At 31.6% G+C, this 19378-nt stretch overlaps 1 protein-coding gene across 1 annotated transcript; it reads right to left on the reverse strand.

The window, feature by feature from the left end:
* Positions 1–1614: 1614 nt before the first annotated feature.
* LOC139525935 (uncharacterized) lies at positions 1615–14567 on the reverse strand. The gene is made up of 5 exons (XM_071321137.1): positions 14441–14567; positions 12068–12180; positions 10855–10960; positions 9561–9709; positions 1615–2092 (listed from the first exon to the last, which is right to left on the reverse strand). Exons 1-5 carry the CDS (start codon positions 14562–14564, stop codon positions 1925–1927), a joined length of 660 nt encoding a protein of 219 aa, XP_071177238.1. The 5' UTR covers positions 14565–14567; the 3' UTR covers positions 1615–1924.
* Between the last annotated feature and the right edge of the window lie 4811 nt (positions 14568–19378).

The following is a 19378-nucleotide window of genomic DNA, read 5'->3' on the forward strand; positions in this document are numbered from 1 at the left end:
ATGTCAAAGTGACACCAACCCGACCAAAAAGCAGATAACAGCCGAAGGCAAATATTGAGCCTTAAACTCAGCGAGAAAATCCCGCACCTAGAGTAGGTCCTCATCTGGCCTATAAATACAATGGTGTACTAAATGGAAGTCACACTTAACTCTAAAACATATAAATGAATTAAAATTAAAAAAAAAAACATATAAGACCTTAAAAAAAACGGAAGCTAAGGTTAAGACAGGCGCAAATAGGTTGCGGGGTTAACATGTTTTGTGAGTTCTCAACTCTTCCCCTATACATCTAGATAATCAGATAATGAAGAATAAAAAAGACTACATAGTTATATGTACATTCAAACTCAGATTAATAGAAGTTCGGGTCCGATGTTAGAAAATGTAACAAAACGCACTGAGTGTTCATTTTGAAGTTCAACATCTGTAAACGAACACTTTTATCATGTTTTAATTTGTAGGAGTTATTTACCGAAACACTGGGTTTTTTTTGTTGATGCATCAAATCTTATAACGGAGTCAAAATCGTATATATTGTTTTTAAATTACTCGTTATATTCCCGAAAGATACTGATTCCTTTTGACCGAAGAGAAGCGAATAAACCATATGATCGTTATTTTCCCTTTTGTTTCAGAAATAAATGATGAAATATATTTATCACACACACTGCAAGTACTAAAAATATATAAGAACTTGAATTGTTGTCAAATGTCATGTTCTTTATTTTGTCTTGTCGGCCATCCACTCCTAATCTTGTTTTAAAATATTTGAATTAACCAGTGCAACATGTTTGCCTTATTCGGACTGTTAGCAATCTATTGATACAACTAAGGCTGTTGAATCATTTTTTATGTAAGTCAATTTATTCCAATGAATCATGTTTTATCTTAAATGGTGACGAATTGATATTCCTTTTTTTTTATTTATAAACATACTAGTTATATGTCATCTAGTATGTTTAATCAAATAGTTTTCAAATTGTGGTACTAAAAATATAAAAAAAAACATCATGTAAAAAATTGAAATTCTTATATAATTGGCTTCAACAAGGACTAAATAGTAAACAATCTTGTAAACTTGCAACCAAAATGAATTTCCAGTATGTATCTATTATCTATTTAAACAAATAATGGAAAGAAGGGAAAATTATAATGATAATTTTGTTGTTAGGGGTTCTAGTTATAAGTACATTCTCACTGTAACATAGGATATATTTCTTACGTTTTTTGAATTGTTGAATGATTTACATAAACAAATAGCAATGTGTACCTTAAAACGAAGGAGTGAAAGTCATATTCTCTAGCACTATTACTAGTATTCTTGTTTTCTTCCGTCCGTACCTACAAACTATATTGACAGCATCGTGTTAGCAAATTGATATGTTCGGAAATTACAGAAATATTGAGGGCAAGGTCAACGGTCGAGGTTGTCTTCTATGTTTTGATCTTGAGTTGTTTGGTTTTCTTTCTTAAACTCTAAACGATAGGTACAAAATAACTGGTGCACACTGTTTGGTTATTTGGATGAGCATATGCTATTTTATATTCGAAACATTTCAATGACATCCTATATAAGTTGGTGTATTGTAATTTGTTTCAATTAAATGTCTTACCATTTAATACTAGATTTGCCTTTGAGTAAATGTTTTCCTATTTTTTCATTCAAAAGTATAATTGACAAAACAGTTTTGGCAACAGCAGATGACATTCCATCTTCAGACACCCAAACTATCGTGGAATTGATTTTTTTAGCACTCATTTTCCTATACATTTTTTTGGATAACTCTACAGAAAAAATACCTCCAATTGGGATTAAATATTCATCGATTGGTTGTTTAAAAATAGATGCAACTAAAAAGCTTGATACGTGATTATAAAAATAGCAGATACGTGAGTAACATTTATTCAAATATTGTCCATGTGTTTACGGAATTGGCATGACACTTAGTTTACAACTGTTATCATTGAACCAGCTGCATTTTCTGTTTCTCTTTTTACAGATTGCGTGGTCCGAGTAACATTTTATAACAAAGAAAGAAAATGAATCAGCAATATTTGGCGTCTTACAGTAGCTAGATTTTGTGCTGATATCCTGAAAAATAAAAAAAAATACCAAGTTTAAGTTAATTATAAGGTGTTCTTCCCTTTATTGAAATTCATTAATCCATTATGTTATAAAGGAACCACGAAATTCATTTAATCTGTATTTTTTAACCAATACATGTATAAACTCCCACATTTCTCTTATGTAAAAATTATTTTTTTAGTCAGAGGTGCGTTCAAGGTTCCTGAGGTATTAATCTGCCGCGTAAATTGAGAAAGGGAACAAACACGAATACCAACAAATATAAATGCAAACACAAGATGAAACACACCAATGAAAAATCATTCTTATAGACAGGTCTTTCCAATTATCTGCCTTAGTTTGTGATGCGACTCCTAGGCGTCGTGGTAGTAGCGATCGCCATTACAACCGTGAAAACTAAATGTAAACAAGATATACATCTATCTCTCAGAACGCATGCATTTAACGTAAACACAAGAATGTGAAGCGTACTTGATCTCGGTAAATAACAAAATAAATAATAAAGTAATTAGATAAGTAATGGAGATTTAAATTATTAAAAGTATAAGTGTGTTTTAGGCCAGGTGTCCGGTGTCCTAAAATATAACTCACGGTATTTGATACGTTTTAACCCAGACAAAATATATATGAATGTTAATACCCAGGTTACAAATCGATTAAAATACATTGATTGTTATAACACATTCATAAATGAAAATAAAATGTCTTGCCGGGTCAAATGTGATAAATCCGAAAAAACAGGACCTAAACTTCAACAATCTTCTAATCCGACGGTCCTATAATTCGACAGCATGCTTTTTTTTCAGGCGCGCGGTTACTTAGATAATCTGAAGAAAAAAAAACATACTTAAGGGGGTACCCAACACTATACCCCCAAAAAATCCTGTCGTTTAATTTTTCTTAATTTTTTTTCATTGATAAACTAGGCCAACCTAAACATCTTGTAAAAATTTTAAAAGATTTGAACCATAGGTTTAAAAGATTTGGCAACTCAAATATATCATCTTTTACATACTAGAATCGGCCAAAATTGGAAGTTTCTCAAATATGGGTATGGGGTTAAATATGTTAAAATTTTTAAAACTTTATCCTAAATTGACAATAGCATAGCTAATAATGATAGCTGATGTAAATATTAGGTCACTGATACCCTTTTCTTTATTCCAGATTTTAAATTTTGACCGAAATTTAATAGGGGGTGTCAGAATCAGCCCCGAAAAGTGAATGCTGTGCTTCTAGTATTTGAAGAAGAATATGTTTTTGGAAAAAAAATGTGTCGTTTAATTTTTTTTAAAAACTAAGCATTTGGAGTGCTATACTAGTCGGTTGCTCTTACAATTTTTTTTTTTAATTTAACCGTTAGATTTTTTGGTATTTAAGTTTAAAGTACCCCCCACCCTCAAATTGGTTCATTAAATAAGGGCAAAATCTATTCAAAAAGTACAAAATGGCCATATGTTTTTTTCGTCTTTTGAACTAGACCTTAGATATTTGGCATGTGGATGTATCATCACGGGGTTAAGTGTCTTGCATCATGGTGACCTTATTGTGACCTTCAAACGTGACCTCAAGGTCAACTTTATGTTGTTTTTTCATGAAAAACACAACCATGTAGGCCATAACTTCTTCTCCCTTGACCTAGGTCTTATGTTTTTGGCATATGGATGTATCATAATGAGGTAGTGTGCCTTCGTAAAATTGTGACCTTCATGTGACCTTGAAGGTTGACCCCGATGATGATAATGTGTTTTTTGTAAGAAACACTTGTATGGGCCATGACTTTTATGTAGTTATGAATTCATATATATTTTACCAAATCATATTACACAAGCTTTAATCGACCATACAACAATAAAGACACATTTTATGACATGTCAATCCATTCCATGAACACGGAATACATAATGGACATGTAGTCTCATAAAATTGTTTGAAAAGGGAATAGTTTCTATTGAAGCGCGCACTGTACGTACTTAACTACTCAATAGACAGCAAGGTCAAAATTTCCTAGTAATCAAACAATAGGAGGGGTTATGCCAAATATATACCAATAATGGGACGGACGGAAGGACAGACGGACAGGGGTAAAACAATACCAGCCCCCTTGACATTCAGTTGCAGGGGCAAAAAAAGGATGTAACTGATTTTTGATTTGACACGTCAAAAACCTATGATACATAGGGAAAAGCTTTAAAGTTGGCAGATGCTTTACATGAGCAAGATTTTCAACTTATTGGTCTACAGATTCAAAAATACAAAAAAATACAATTCAAAACTTAAGAACAAAACTATTCGTGCAAAGAATGACGGCTCATGAGAGATGAAATAGCGCTGACTGTGCAAAATCCTTAATAATATACTGTGAAATCAAGTTCGTTAAACATAGAGCTGACTGTGCAAAATCCTTAATAATATACTGGGAAATCAAGTTCGTTAAACATAGAACTTTTTTAGTATTTCTGCAGAGGTTATGAAAATAAGATACAACTGGTTTTTAGTTAAATGCACGGCAGTTACAAGTTTCACATTATATTTTGGGCCCCTTGTTATTATAGAGAACGATTACTCTATTCAGTAATAATCTTGAATTGAGACTTGAGAAGAAAGAAAAATCACTTGTCACTTGCAATATAACACCACACTTTCTTTTTTATATTTATTTCAAAATTGCATTTGATAAAAAAAAAATTCGGAAAGATACACAAAAATGACAAAAGCACAATAAAAGAAAAATAAAAAGTTTTGCTATCCCTTCGAAATTCATTGATAATGCAAAAATAACATGTTCTATTTATATCATACTTGTGTAGTTTCAGTTTCAACCACGATTCTAAATAAAGATTTTTCTTTCCCTATAATTGCGGACGGAATAGAAGACACCCGTTTATTGTCTACACCTGTCAAGATAAAGGTTGAAAAAAGATACTAGAAAGATGTAATATTTTTTTATTCAAATGAATATGAAAGTGCATACATGTGTGTATTGTCTTTTGGACTGAATAGGATGTTTTTTCTTCTTCTTGTCTTTGTTCCATGACGTGTTTATGCTGCACTGGTGGTTGATTACCCCCCCTCGGTATCTTCTTACTTTTTACATGAATATAAATCATGTTATAAAATATTCAATTGCACTTCAAAAATATATGCCAGAAATTTTAAAATTATAAATTATTCATAACCTATTTAACATTACTACGTATATTAATTACTAAGCCCATTTTTCATTAAAAACTACATGTTTGGTTTTAAAAAAAGTATTGTGGAGTCCATTCAGTTTTGATTTTAATCAATTCTGTACGAAGACCTATGAACATTAGCATTGTATAATTGTCCATGGTTTATTTATTTATTTAGTTAACATTTTATTGTCAGAGGCTTGGATGAAATTTGAAAAAAGGCAAGACACGCATTTGAGCAAACAATAACAGCAACAGTAATTTGGCATAACAAGCAGATTACAATCTATGTAAACAATTTCAGGATAAACTAATGAAAATTGCAGGTCACTAAAGAATAAAAATTTAAAATTCAGGACAATGATGTCAGATGAGGGAGGGTAGGTAGAAGGGGTCCTGATCCCGAAATCCCGGTCTAAAAACACGAAATCCCGAGTTTAAATAAATTTTAATCCCGCTATTCTGAAGTTCCAAAAAAGAATTCCCTTATCCAGAAATCCCGAGCTTAAAAAAAAAAAAATTCCTGGTCCAATCCCCCCCCCCTTTTCCAATGATGCAAAAAATGCAGGACAACATTTTAAAGTCCAGCCCTCCTCCATAAAATCAAATGGTATCATCTTTAGATTTTTGATATGTTGTACTTTATTTTATTTTATGTAAGACTTAGGCATTGGCAAGTAAAAAACGAAAACAGTTATGGTCCTTTCTGTTTCCCTACTTATCTAATGTCCTGGTATTCCTTTGGTAATTTTTTTCACTCTGAAATTTTCCTTTTATGTCTCTTTGCAGATTCATTTATTGCAAATGATGAGTATCTTTAGATGGATTAAAAGATTAAATGAATAACAATAGGTGTACAGCTGCTCTTAGCAATAATGTAAACATTCTGATCATGATCTTTTAAAAGCTTGCATATTGCAACATGATTTTAAAACGTAGCAATGAATCGGACTATGAGTAAGAGTTATCTTATCTTAGATGTTCTGTACCCCCTTAAAGACAAGTACCGTTTGATGATAAGCTTTTTCAAAGAAACGACTTTTTTTGCTTGTGGTTCGACTCGCGTATACTGATCAAAATTGTGTAACGTGTGCGTATGGCGTCGGGATATATGTAAAATTTGCGATTTAATTTGGCCGAAGAAGTTTTGAAATTTCACGACCCATGTTATCATATAGTTATTAAGTGTTTGATTCTGATTTCTTTTGCAGAAAAAACTATTGGCCTTCTTTTAAACCGAGTTTTACTTTGCATATTGCTGTGTGTTTGTTAAATCTTCATTGGCTAAATGTATAGGGGAGAGTTGAGATCTCATTAAACATGTTTAACCCCGCCGCATTTTTGCACCTGGTCCAAGTCAGGACCCTCAGGCCTTTGTTTATAGTCTTGTATGATTTTTTTTTTAATTTAGTTCATTTATATGCTTAGGAGTTTAGTTTGACGTCCATTTCACTGAACTAGTACATATCTTTGTTTACGGGCGAGTGGAAGGAAGCCCGCCTCCGGTTGCGGGATTATTTCGATGTATCGAAGACCTATTGGTATTAGACCCCTCTATAAATTCACGATGTATATAGTACATGTACATGTGCAGAATTACAGTATTACATTAGGGATGTATATTGGACCATCATTCTTCTCAGTGAACTGTCGGAATTTCTGGTTGTTGCATATGCTTCCGTAGGTTCTAGTAATCTATTTGATCACAAAGACCTTTGAAAAATCTTTTCTAATGTGTAAAATTTTATAATTCATGCACATAATAATCGACTGAGGAAAGTTCATATCAAGTTTCAACAGAAAATACTGTATACGAAGTGGATGTATGGTTTTACACTAGTAATTCTGGGGCCCTTTATAGCTTGTTGTTCGATGTGAGCCAAGGCTCCGTGTTGAAGGCCGTACATTGACCTATTACTTTTATAAACTGTTATTTGAATGAAGAATTGTCTCATTGGCACTCACACCACATCTTCCTATAGCTATATACTTTAAGCACACACGCCATCATATATGGACCATCAAGACGAGGTTGATAGTGAAGTGCCCTTGATAGTAAGTTTTGTTGGAATTTGTCTATGGATGCAGCTGTTTGCAACAACTAAGTTTTTCAACAAGAACTGACACCTCTGAATAAAATATTTTACAAGCCGCTTATTTTCGAAATAAGAAAGCGCCATCACAAATAACCAAATATCAAACTAAGTGTTAACCTCATCAGTACGATGCGTAAGATGTCTACACGCTAACTTGGTTACCCCCTTTTATTAAAGTTTGAGCTCCTCGAGTTACTTGTCTCCTTACTCGTCTGTTAGCAATATGTTTAAAATTGAGAATGGCAATGGGGAATGTGCAAAAGAGACAACAACCCGACCATAGAGCAGACAACAGTAGAAGGTCACCAACAGGTCTTCAATGCAACGACAAATTCCCGCACCCGGAGGTGTCCTTCAGCTGGTCCCTAAACACATATATACTAGTTCAGTGATAATGAACGCCATTCTAAACTCCAAATTCTACACAAGAAACTTAAAGTTAAAATAATACAAGACTAAAGAAGGCCAGAGGCTCCTGACTTGGGACAGGCGCAAAACTGCGGCGGGGTTAAATTGTCTGAGTTTGTGTTGTCTATTTTATAGAATAAAGATTGTCATCTATGTATAAAAATAAAATCTTCTCTTCATACTTGGTTGATATGCATCAGATTATAACTACGTAACACTGCATGTGGCCTAGGGGGTAGGTTTCGTTGTTATTATCTAAAGAAATGTGCAGGAACGGATTGAGGAAGTTGCCCGAGCCCCCTTATGAAGCATCATTCATGGTGAATCCATTTTTTTACCGCTTCCACTACAAATTGAGTCTTGTTTGGGGACCCGTGGTCCCCCCGTTTCAAAATCATAGATCCGCATCTGATGTGTAGGTATTCTATACAAACAGAGGCAGATGAACTGTAATATTCGGAATAATTTTCATAGATAATTTAAGTTTGACGAAGTGTCAGCATTCGTCTGCCAGTGTATCAAGTTTTATTAAAAAAAAAAAAACGTATTGTGTGTAGTCGGCACAACTTGTATATTTACATATTTTATTTATTTTCTACGATTATTTGTACAACTTTTAACTGCACAAGAAATACCTCCGCCTTTTTTTAACTTTCGGCAGTATTCATAGTAAAATAAATAAAAAAATTAAGGAAATACAAATGTAAACAGAAAATCGATAATGTTTTGATTAATAAACGTGCGTTATTTTTCACGGTTGTAATGGCGGATCGGTCACGTGAGAGGTTAAATGATGCGCCCATGTTTTCTAGGTCAGTTATAGTTAAACCCGTCTATAAGAAGAAAACAAACAGCTACCTCCCAAGTCAATGGCACAAAACGTATAGCGTTGAAAAAACTTACACACACCACTATAAAATATTTGATGATAGCCTTATATGAAAGCTTGGGGAATTGGGGTTTACTGTAGAACACTTTACGTAGCTTGTTGAAAGTTTGGTTTGAATAACAAATAAGAAGTATATGAAAAATAACAGAAGGGCTCATTTTGCCTGCTGTTCAGATCGGAATATCCTGTTCTTGTTCTATCAAACGTCCAGGAACCAGCATGTTCTAATATGCAATTAAAGGTATGTCGACTTTTTCAGCACAAGTCATGATAACGTACAGTTTTGATATGAAATAACTACCACTGTATTTGAACTTAAGACAAAGTAGCAATACACGTTTAAAATTGCAGAATGTAACAAAGAAAGCAATGGGGTTATGAATTAGTGGTTTCATACCTATTACTGACAGGCATGATAAATACTATTTTTAGAAAAATACGCAGTACAGTGAAAATTGGTCACATTTGTTGTCAGAAATCATGTTACATTATTTTTTTTATGTAACAATTATGTTAGAAGTGTCAAATTACAGCCATCAAATTCCTACAATAACGTAGTTTAGCCTTTGTTGGTCATTTAGCATGCACACAGTTAAGATTTTACTTAAAATTTGAAATTGACATGAAATAACGGACACTTTATTTGAACTTAAAAATTGCAGAAGTTAACATAGAAAGCAAAAGGGCTATAAACAAGTGGTTGTAAATTGACATGCAAAACTCCCATTTTATTTGAAATTAAGACAAAGTAGCCATTAATGCTTGAAATCGCAGAATTTAATATAGAAATCAATGGGGCTATCAATTATTTATTTAATACCTTAACACTGACCACCTCATTCGATAAAAATCGAATCACGAGTTAACCTACCACGTACGGCCGTACGTACAAATAGTATACTTACCGTACATCCACGATTACAGTTTCTTTTATATGTATTTTTTCCAGTCCCTAACAAATAATCCCAGACCAATGTGAGTTTCTCAAGGTCTTTGATCTTATATACAATATCCGAGGAAAGGCTGCGAAATTTACCAGCTGCAGTTTGACTTCCTAATTAAAATAATTGAAAAATGTATTGGATGATCGCTACTCGACAAACACGTGTAACGAATGATGCACATTATCTTAATTACAACTTGTTAATGATAGACAAATAAGCCTATTCTAATAAGATGGGAGTTCCATGCTTTTCTAGCGGTAATGCAGTAAGCTAACTGTTATAAGCTGTAATGTTTTTAATATATTATGTGTTTTGTATACACGTATATGTATTTCCATCCACGATAGTTGTTTCATTGTGAATCCTACATAAAATGCTCATATTTCTGGACTGTCATTTAAAGGAAGGATGAATTGCTAGATATAGCATAGCTGTCTTTTATTTGTTAATTGTCTTCATATACAACTTTAGAATAGAGCAAAGCAAATGGAACTGATTTGGTAAAAACCCAATATTGTCACAAACTGTAAAACAAAAATGAATATGACATCGCTTGGTGTTGAAAAGTATGATATTGAATTTAATGAATCAAAATATCGTCATTGGAATAAACAAAGAAATAAGATATGCAACCTTTGTTTTTATATTTTTAAATCTGTCCCATAAAAATCCATTGATTGATGAAATTAAGTAATTGTAAATATAAATACTTCAAAATTGAAGTTGATGTGACGTGAAAATTACGCAAAAGAAAGAACAAAAACATTTCGATAATTCATACAGGTGAAAGTCGTTTCCAATTTTATAACATATTCGGCCAATGCTTTTTTCATAAATTGTGACAGAACCGAAATTGACTGTTCACATATTTTCTACCTTCAAGGAACAACCATAGCTATTGACAAAAGTGAGAAAAAAACATGCTTCCCTTTCAAAATTGCTGTCTCGACTCATTCTATTGAGTTCAAGTGGTTCTAGTACCTTTTGTTTTATTAATTATATTTAATTTTATAAAATCTCTCGGTGGCTTTTTTATCAGTGAAAGTCTTGGCGTTCTTATTTTTTGGATATTGTATTAGATTTCGTCTTTTTAAACATTTTTGAGGGTTGGACATTTTTTCTTCTCTATAATTTTGTCGCCCTAAAGGTATTTTGTCTCTCTTTTTTGTTAATTAGAGAGAAAAAAATTGTAGTATATACATGTTTAGAAATCGAACTTATATTTTACTAGTTAAATGTATGAATCTTAAAATACCTGATAAGACATACTCTTCTCCAACAGTCAGGCTAAGTGAACAGAGGGCGCCATTCCCTGATGTCTCAACTATAACATCGTTGCCTGTCTTCATCTGTGCAGGTCCCTGTAAAATGAAATACTCTCGAGTGATACTACCTTAAAAGTATATGTAACATTTGATTTGAATAAATCGTACACTTTGTATGAGAGTTAATTTGGAAAATTCGAAGGCTGGCCACAAATAATGTTTTATGTTTTAAGATAAAAAAAGTGTCAAGTTATCAATGGTTATTATAAAAAAAAACCAATAAAGAGAAAATATAACTATTTTTGTTCGTTTCTCTTTCTTCTGATAAAGCATTTTTTTACTGACACGCTAACTCGGACATAACATAAAAATTTCGTGATTTCAACAAATGTGAGCCATGGAAATATAAAGTGCAGACTTCGATAACCTAAATATAAACGACAAGTAGGCTGTTTTTTTTGTAACAAACATAAAGTTTAATGATCTCTGATAGACACATGGGAGCTGTGTGTCAAATCTTATACGTAAGAGTACTTGTAGCTTAACCAAAAACACATTTTGTATTACTTAATTACTTAACGTTATGTACTTTCAATTATAAAGTAAAATAAATTGTTGCCTTTTTTAAGGTTTAAATCAACTGCAAAACAGTTGTGGCGTCTTTGTCGGTTTCACACACCACGCCTCTTTTGGGGAGATATATCATTTTCATAGATAATTTGTTTTGTTTACATACTGGTTACACGATAGGATATGTCTGTTTCATGTCGTATTGATATTACTTGGAAATGTTACCAGTAAAGATACAAATGCATAGCGTGAAATTAAATTCGGAGAAAGACCCAAAATCCAATCTATGACACAAAAGTTTTTGAATAATTCTAGGTATTCTTGAGAAATTTGTCAAACTAGTTCGACAGATGCATGTTCAATATTACAAAAGTTTATGTTTTCAGGGTAATATTTCTAAAATCGAACGCAAACGCATTTAGATTGGTTAAATACGTCCTAAAAAATTGATATTTATATCACTGATTGCACGTTTTTTTTCTGTATTTGGAATAGGAACTGTTAAATAACGCTGAAACGCCAAATTATGTCAAAATATGTTGATAGGTCAACACAAACACAAGTTACATTTGGTGGAGAGTTGACTCTTTGTCAGTCATACCATACCCTGTTATTTTTACTTTTCAAGTTTACCTTCAATTTCCTATTGCTAAATATACGATATTTATACACAGCAAGATTATCTGCCCCTGCATCTTCGGGTGGTCCATCTATTTTAACGACACTTTTCACCGTCCCACGTATTACTGAAACGAACGAATTCATTATTTACATCATATACATCATGTACATTGAAAGAGATTATCACAGCTTTCAAATTATGAATATTTAATATCTCTGTAGTAACATTTCAGCAGTGCCTGTATATTGGATATAATGTTGACACAATAATCAAAAGGTTGCATCATTATTTCCTGCAGTGTAACATAAACACACACTAATAACAGTGTGAAAAGATCATGAACAATATAGTATTGACCCTATCAAATGTAAAAATGTGATAACGCATGTTATAATGATAATAATAAAATAAATGGGTCACAGGATTCACTTGAACAAGTAGCTTTTAAAATAACGAAAAAAGGTAATGTTTAAAACAATGTTATTTTGTAATGTACTATTCAAAAAACCTTGTGTTAATAATATAATTAAAGATGATCATACATACAGATTTACTAACTTTAACACATTTTCAGAGTCACCTGACTTTTTCCCTATGAAAAGAAAAAGAATAAAACCTCTTGAACACTATTTTGAACAGCTGTCAACCTATGACAATGAAAATGTACGTGATGATCTGCATTGAAAAATAAAATTTCAGGTCATAACGCGTACAAACTTTTTTTAGCTAAATTTCAGTATTTTAGGAACACTTTTCTAGAAATTTAAATCAAACATTTTCCAAAACATGTTCTTATGGTTAAGTTAACTTAAACTGTTTATATCAATATTGCATTGCACTTGAAGGCCATTTATAGATTTGTGTTACACTGCCTTAATTCCTATTCTTATTCATTCAATGACATACAAACTGACGTTATTATTTATCAGCATTTACTTTTTCAACAATCATATACCATGGATATATTTCATATATATGTGTGTGCAGTTTGCAAACAACATTATACAAATTGGTTGATATAAGAGTATTATAAAATAAAGTTAAACACTAAAAAGAAGTATAGATGAAACAAGGTAATTTTCAAACTCTCTATTTATTAATTGTTCCAAGGAAACAAATTAGTAAAAGTTTTACTCTGATATGCTTTTGCATATAATTCCTTTCAGATTTATTCTATTTACAAAAAAAGCATAAGTTTAAGGAGTATATTGTGCCTGGTGACTCAAAAGGGGAAGTAACTCAAATTGTTTGTAAAACAATTTCGATATACACATAATATTCACGACGTAAAGCTGGTAATTGGTGTTAATTAACAGTATGTTTGCCACCAAAGCTGTCATGTGAAGCCATGCACTTAATGGATCATTTAATCTGACAGTTTACATAGCTAGTTTAACTCCATGTTCATGGAAGAATTACGAATTTGCCGTTATTTCAGTGGAGATGAGTCTGAAGCCTCCAGAATCCAGGTGAAAACTGGACATTTTTTTAATTCTCGGGTTATTTAACGACCCGGTGGGCGTCCCGGGTGATCCCCTAGATTTTTAATAAAACTCGGGTAACACCCGCAGGATACGGGTGAAGTGACAGGTATCATAATTTGTCTTTCTCACCGGGCACTTATCATCTTTCATATCAATTCTTCTGGGTCAAATATTGGTCTCTTGGAACAATTGAAATATTATTTCCCTTAAAAATCTCGACGGTTAACAGACACAGATACAGATAAAAATTGGAGATATATTTATGACTTATTCATAATGTGTAACCCAAAATAAATGCATTATACCTTAAATAATTTAGTATTTACTTAAAAAGATAGTTTTCTTTTTGTGGGGATCGGGAGGGGGATGTTTTTTATTTTTTTGGTTAAACCATATGGTATGTACATCCTTATGCATAATCCCCGTTTGAACTTTTTTCAAGTACATAGAAGAATAAGATCGCAAAACGTCGGTTAATATGAAAATAATAGTAGTTAAATTTAGACATTTTTTGAAACACAAATAAGCAGTTTGGAATTGATATTTGTTTGATTATGTATCTACACCTATTTTTAAAGGCTTTATTATTGCATCATTTACATTTACATATAGTATTCCCATCCAGGTAAATCATCCAATCAGGTGTGTCATCATTTTTTTTTTACTCTTATGATTGTAACGTGCATGTTACAAACAAACTAAAATAAAGGTAATTTCATGTAAAGGCTGATTTAGTTTTCAGCAAAAAGTGATTGAATCTTTATTTTTCAAATATATTCATCATTTAAAACATTTTACCTGCTACAAGATTAAAAATACAAATTAATAACAGTTTGTTAATAGTGCTTATTTATATAAAAAGTCTTCTCAACTAAATGTATTTCTTATATAAATACTTACCAAAGGAACTGCGACAAAATATTCTTTGAGGATGTTCAAAAGAGGACGAGCACCCAGAAACGCTTCTCAAAATATGAAATGAAAAAAGGAATAGCCAAGTTGAAAAATACAGTAAAAACAACATGCTGAATTTTCTAACTGTAGATGTTAAATGCAGTATTTTGACCTATATTGACTCTGTTATATGAATGAATACAATAAAAAAACGACTAAACAATAAAACCCCCGCTTGTAATGTAATTTTAACATCAGATGTCACTTAAAGATAGAAATAATAAGAAAATAAATTAGATAAAACATAAATGAAAAAATTCACGCGGTAGATTGATGAAGCACATTGTCGTTTAACGTGTTTGAATGTACCATATGGTCAAACAGATAAGTTATTTATCTTTACAGAGACACGGTCGCTCATTTACATTGTTTCATTAATGAATAAATATTGGATGAACATACTTGTAAATCGAACGAAAACGATTATGGAAATGTATTCACTGACGAAATGCTTCCTTCCCCTGAATCAATACAGTGTATGTTTAATGTAGACGACGTACTTCAATAAGATGAAATAATCGAAAACCCTATATATTTATAAATTTTATGTAGTGTAAATTAATTTGTTCGGACACAATAAACAACAGTGAATATTGGACTAAAATACAATAAACAACAATGAATATTGGACTAAAATACAATAAACAACAGTGAATATTGGACTAAAATACAATAAACAACAGTGATTATTGGACTAAAATACAATAAACAACAGTGAATATTGGACTAAAATCAGAACAAGGACTTCATTAAATGATGTAACAACATCCTAATAAACATTATCTTACATTGAGACTATTTATATTTGAATGCTTTTCCTTAGTTGGTGAGTTTGTAGGTCTAAGGGTAGAGGGTAGAAATAAACTCCTTTTATATCATGTCAGTAGTCATGATAGTGGAATCATTTTGTAAACAATTTCAGGTGAGCAGATTATTGTAGGAAGATTTGGTCTGGGATGATTTGGAATCGGGGCGAATTGTCCTTCGTCCTATTTCTACTTATTTATTCATTTATTTATTTATTCATATACATTTTTTCCATTGTAGAATTTTGACTGTTCATCAACACTGTTAAAAACGAATATTGTTTCAAAAGGTTTGTGTCAGGGCCTTTTATAACAGACTATTACGTATGGATAGTTCTCATTGTTGAAGGCCAAACGGTTGACTATAAACTAATACATCAACTGTACTTGGAAAAAACGTCTCATTGGCAATAATAACTCATCTCTTTTTTTCATAGAAAACAAGAAAAAAATACTTTGCTACCACAAAACGCATTCGGATTCATGTCACGAACCCTTTTCGACGGATATTTATATCTCCTGGTTCACATTTAATGGAGGCAGACGTTTGAAATTGGCTAACAGGTATTTGCAACAATGGCTGTTTTTATATTGTTCTTGTACAAAAGTATATTCCCGCTGTTATCAAAAAGCTAGTCACTGTGAAATATAAAAATCATTAATGAAAGTAAAATTTTGGAATTATAATTAATGTGAGGCTGCCAGTTTGGTCATTACTTTTTTTCAATTTGCTCGTATATTTAACAACGTATTTATTTATTTTTTTAATTGTTACACCAGGGTTTTTGATATCACCAACTAGTAAAAAAAATGCATAAACGATGCAATACTATAAAATGATCATAACTTATGCTGTCATGTATAACAGTGATACAAAACACATAAGAGTGAGACCGTTATCAAAATATATCTAAAGGGCGTGGTTTATTCTTCAACAGTAGGCAAGTGTCTTCTCAAAATGTGAAGACTGAATTTTTCGGAATTTGAACAATATGTGAATGAATTACAGACATGTTTACGAAAAAACTGTGTCCCCCGTTGAGTTTTTTGATTCCAGATAAAACAAAAATAATGAAAATCTGCAAAAAAAAATTAAATGTATTTATCTTTTCTAATAAATTGTTGATAATCATTAGCAAACTAAGCACACCCAATACATAATTCGATGAAAGATAACCAAATCGTGGTGATTTTGACCAAATGTAGATCAAGAAACATTGATTGCCAATTTAGTCAAAATACATATTCATAAACATGTTCCACATTATGTTCGTGTCAGTGCCAAGTAAAACTGTAGTTTTAGTGGTTACCATTGGTTCATGTCTGTCATATATGGAAATTGTTTTGATATATATTAGGTCGTTATCTTAATCTCTTGAATTGTTTCACATTTTTCATATCGGGGCCTATATACGCTTACTATACAGTATACGTTTTTTCATTGGTGAGCATAATTTGCCGTAACAAAAATAATGGAGTTTAAAGTTTTTTTCGCGACCTGTATTGATAAAATCACATTGTCAGATGAATAAAGTATAAGTCCTCTTGCTCTTTGTGTGAACAATTATAGTGGTGCACGTGATATTGTTTCTTTCATATGTTTACTTTAGTAAGAATTTATCAATATAACTGCAACAACATTTCCTTTGCGGATGCTCTGAAGACAGTGAGTAATCAGACACACTAATTGATACACGAAATGAAAATTGGACAACCACTTGACAAATAGAGTAAATACGACAACAGATTTTTCTAACTCTTGATAATAACTGAAGAGTATTTTCACCGTATGCTGAATAATAACTAAATAACACACATACATATTATAGTAATCTTACCAAAATACATGTTACAATATGCCCTTTGAGGATGCCCTAAAGACGGTGAGCAACGAAACACACTAGTCAACACATACAATAAAACTATCAACACCAAACTTGACAAAAACTATAAGTACAACATTCTGAAAGTTATTACTGTGGATGGAATAATAATCAGTGTTGAAGCAATTGAATACAATAAATAAACATATAGCTTGTGGTTCGGTGTGAGCCAAGGCTCCATCTTGTACCTTGACCTACAATGGTTTACTTTGATAAATTATTACTTGAATGGAGAGTTGTCTTATTGGTACCTATACCACATCATCCTATATCTATATAATATAATTAGGGTAGCTAGATACGTTTAGAAGCCACAAAATATGTCAAAACCTAAACAAAACCACAAACAACTACATTGAACGATTTAACAAAAATTCTTATAAACATGTACCTACTAGAAGTATGTACGAAAGTTACCAAGCAGGATCTAGATGATGTTGTGCATGTACAGATATTGGGTGACATAAACCACATCACTAATAAAGACAGGAGCTTCGTATCATTAAACCTGTAATAACATTTATAATGTCAATACAACATCACATGATCAGATATTGCACAATTAATGTTAAAATAGATTTAACCACATAAAACTGTTGCTTTACATTCATAATAGTCAAATGTTTTATATGTAGATATATAGACAAACCAAATCACAAGATAAATGAAAAAAGTGTTTTTGGTATATGGAAAATACAATAACAAATACAGATGCAGTTGAAATAGAAATACCATTATTGCGGTGAAAATGATTGCAGAGGTTAAAAAAATAAAAAAACAGATATTAAAAAACTTGTATATTGCTAATAAATGAATTATATTTACATATTTACATGATTGTGTGTTCAAAGTTGGACACCAAAAAAAAACGACATTTACTAAACTGCATGTTTTAACAGATATCATATATGGATTTAAAATCACTAATTTACCGGAAATTAAAACAGATATATTCTTGTATTTGGAAATCTGAACTTGACAATGATAAACAAAATAAACAGCATGGTAATAATAAACTAAGAACTTACAGATTATTTAAAAAAAATATGTATATGGAAAAATACTTATTAATTTTAAATGAGGATGAGGATGAAAGGCGACTGCTCACTAAGTTCCGAGTCAGTGCACATAAATTAGAAATTGAAAAAGGCAGATATGTGGGGCTTCGAGAGGAAGATAGAATATGAAATTCATTTTCTTCTTCAGTGTCCTGTTAAAAACCTCCAAAATAAATCAAGTTAATATGGTTAATGTCATCTGAGGTAATGTTATAATTAAGAAAGTAAGTTTATTATTGTGTACTTTATTCAAATAGAGAAAATCAATTATAGATACTGTTAAGCCATCGGTAGTTTGTCCATCTATATTATATTGTAAAACTATGTACATTATTTCTGCAGAAAATTTTGGTTGACAAAGACTTGACCTTGTTTAATTGTTAAATAATCAATGTAATCAATATGTAATTACTTGTATGACATTGAACTAAATTGTACTGCTAACCTTATCGGGCGTCATAATTGACAATAATAAACTTTGTATTTGTATTGTATATACAATCAGAAGAACTAAACGTGTTTACTCCTTCTGTAATAGCACTGTGCTTTATGATAGATCAGTATGGTCAGCTTGATTACCCTTAAGTGAGTGGCTAACACATTAAGTTATAGGACATGGAATGGTAATAATAATAAAGACATATATCATTGATATATTTGACTGGACATAGATCAATGTAGATTTTATACTATTGTCATCTAGTCAGGATCGAAATGTGTATTAAATTTTGGTATTGGTGATGATTTGTATTACATTACCCAAGGTCGTTCCTGTTTGATGGTTATTGCTGTATCATTCTATGTGGAGCATATTTTGTTTTACATCAGTTTATTGATTTTGTGTTGTTTTGTTCGGTTTGTGAATTATACAATACTGATATTTTGTATGACTAACTTTGACCATCAAGAAATATATGAGTGGACTGCGATTCGATTTTGGGATTGAACATCCTTGACTAAATAACCTACATTTACAATTTGTTTTTTTAGTACTTATTAACTAGAGCAAATGTTTATACCAAACGTATATACACACAGCATGTCTGTTTGGACAAATCAGGACCAGTACATTTGTAATCCATTCGATTGATGTGTTTGAGCTATTAATTTTGCAATTTGCCTAGGGACTTTTTGTTA

Source organism: Mytilus edulis, chromosome 6 (assembly GCF_963676685.1).
Source record: "Mytilus edulis chromosome 6, xbMytEdul2.2, whole genome shotgun sequence".
In the NCBI taxonomy this organism is placed as follows: Eukaryota; Metazoa; Mollusca; class Bivalvia; order Mytilida; family Mytilidae; genus Mytilus; species Mytilus edulis.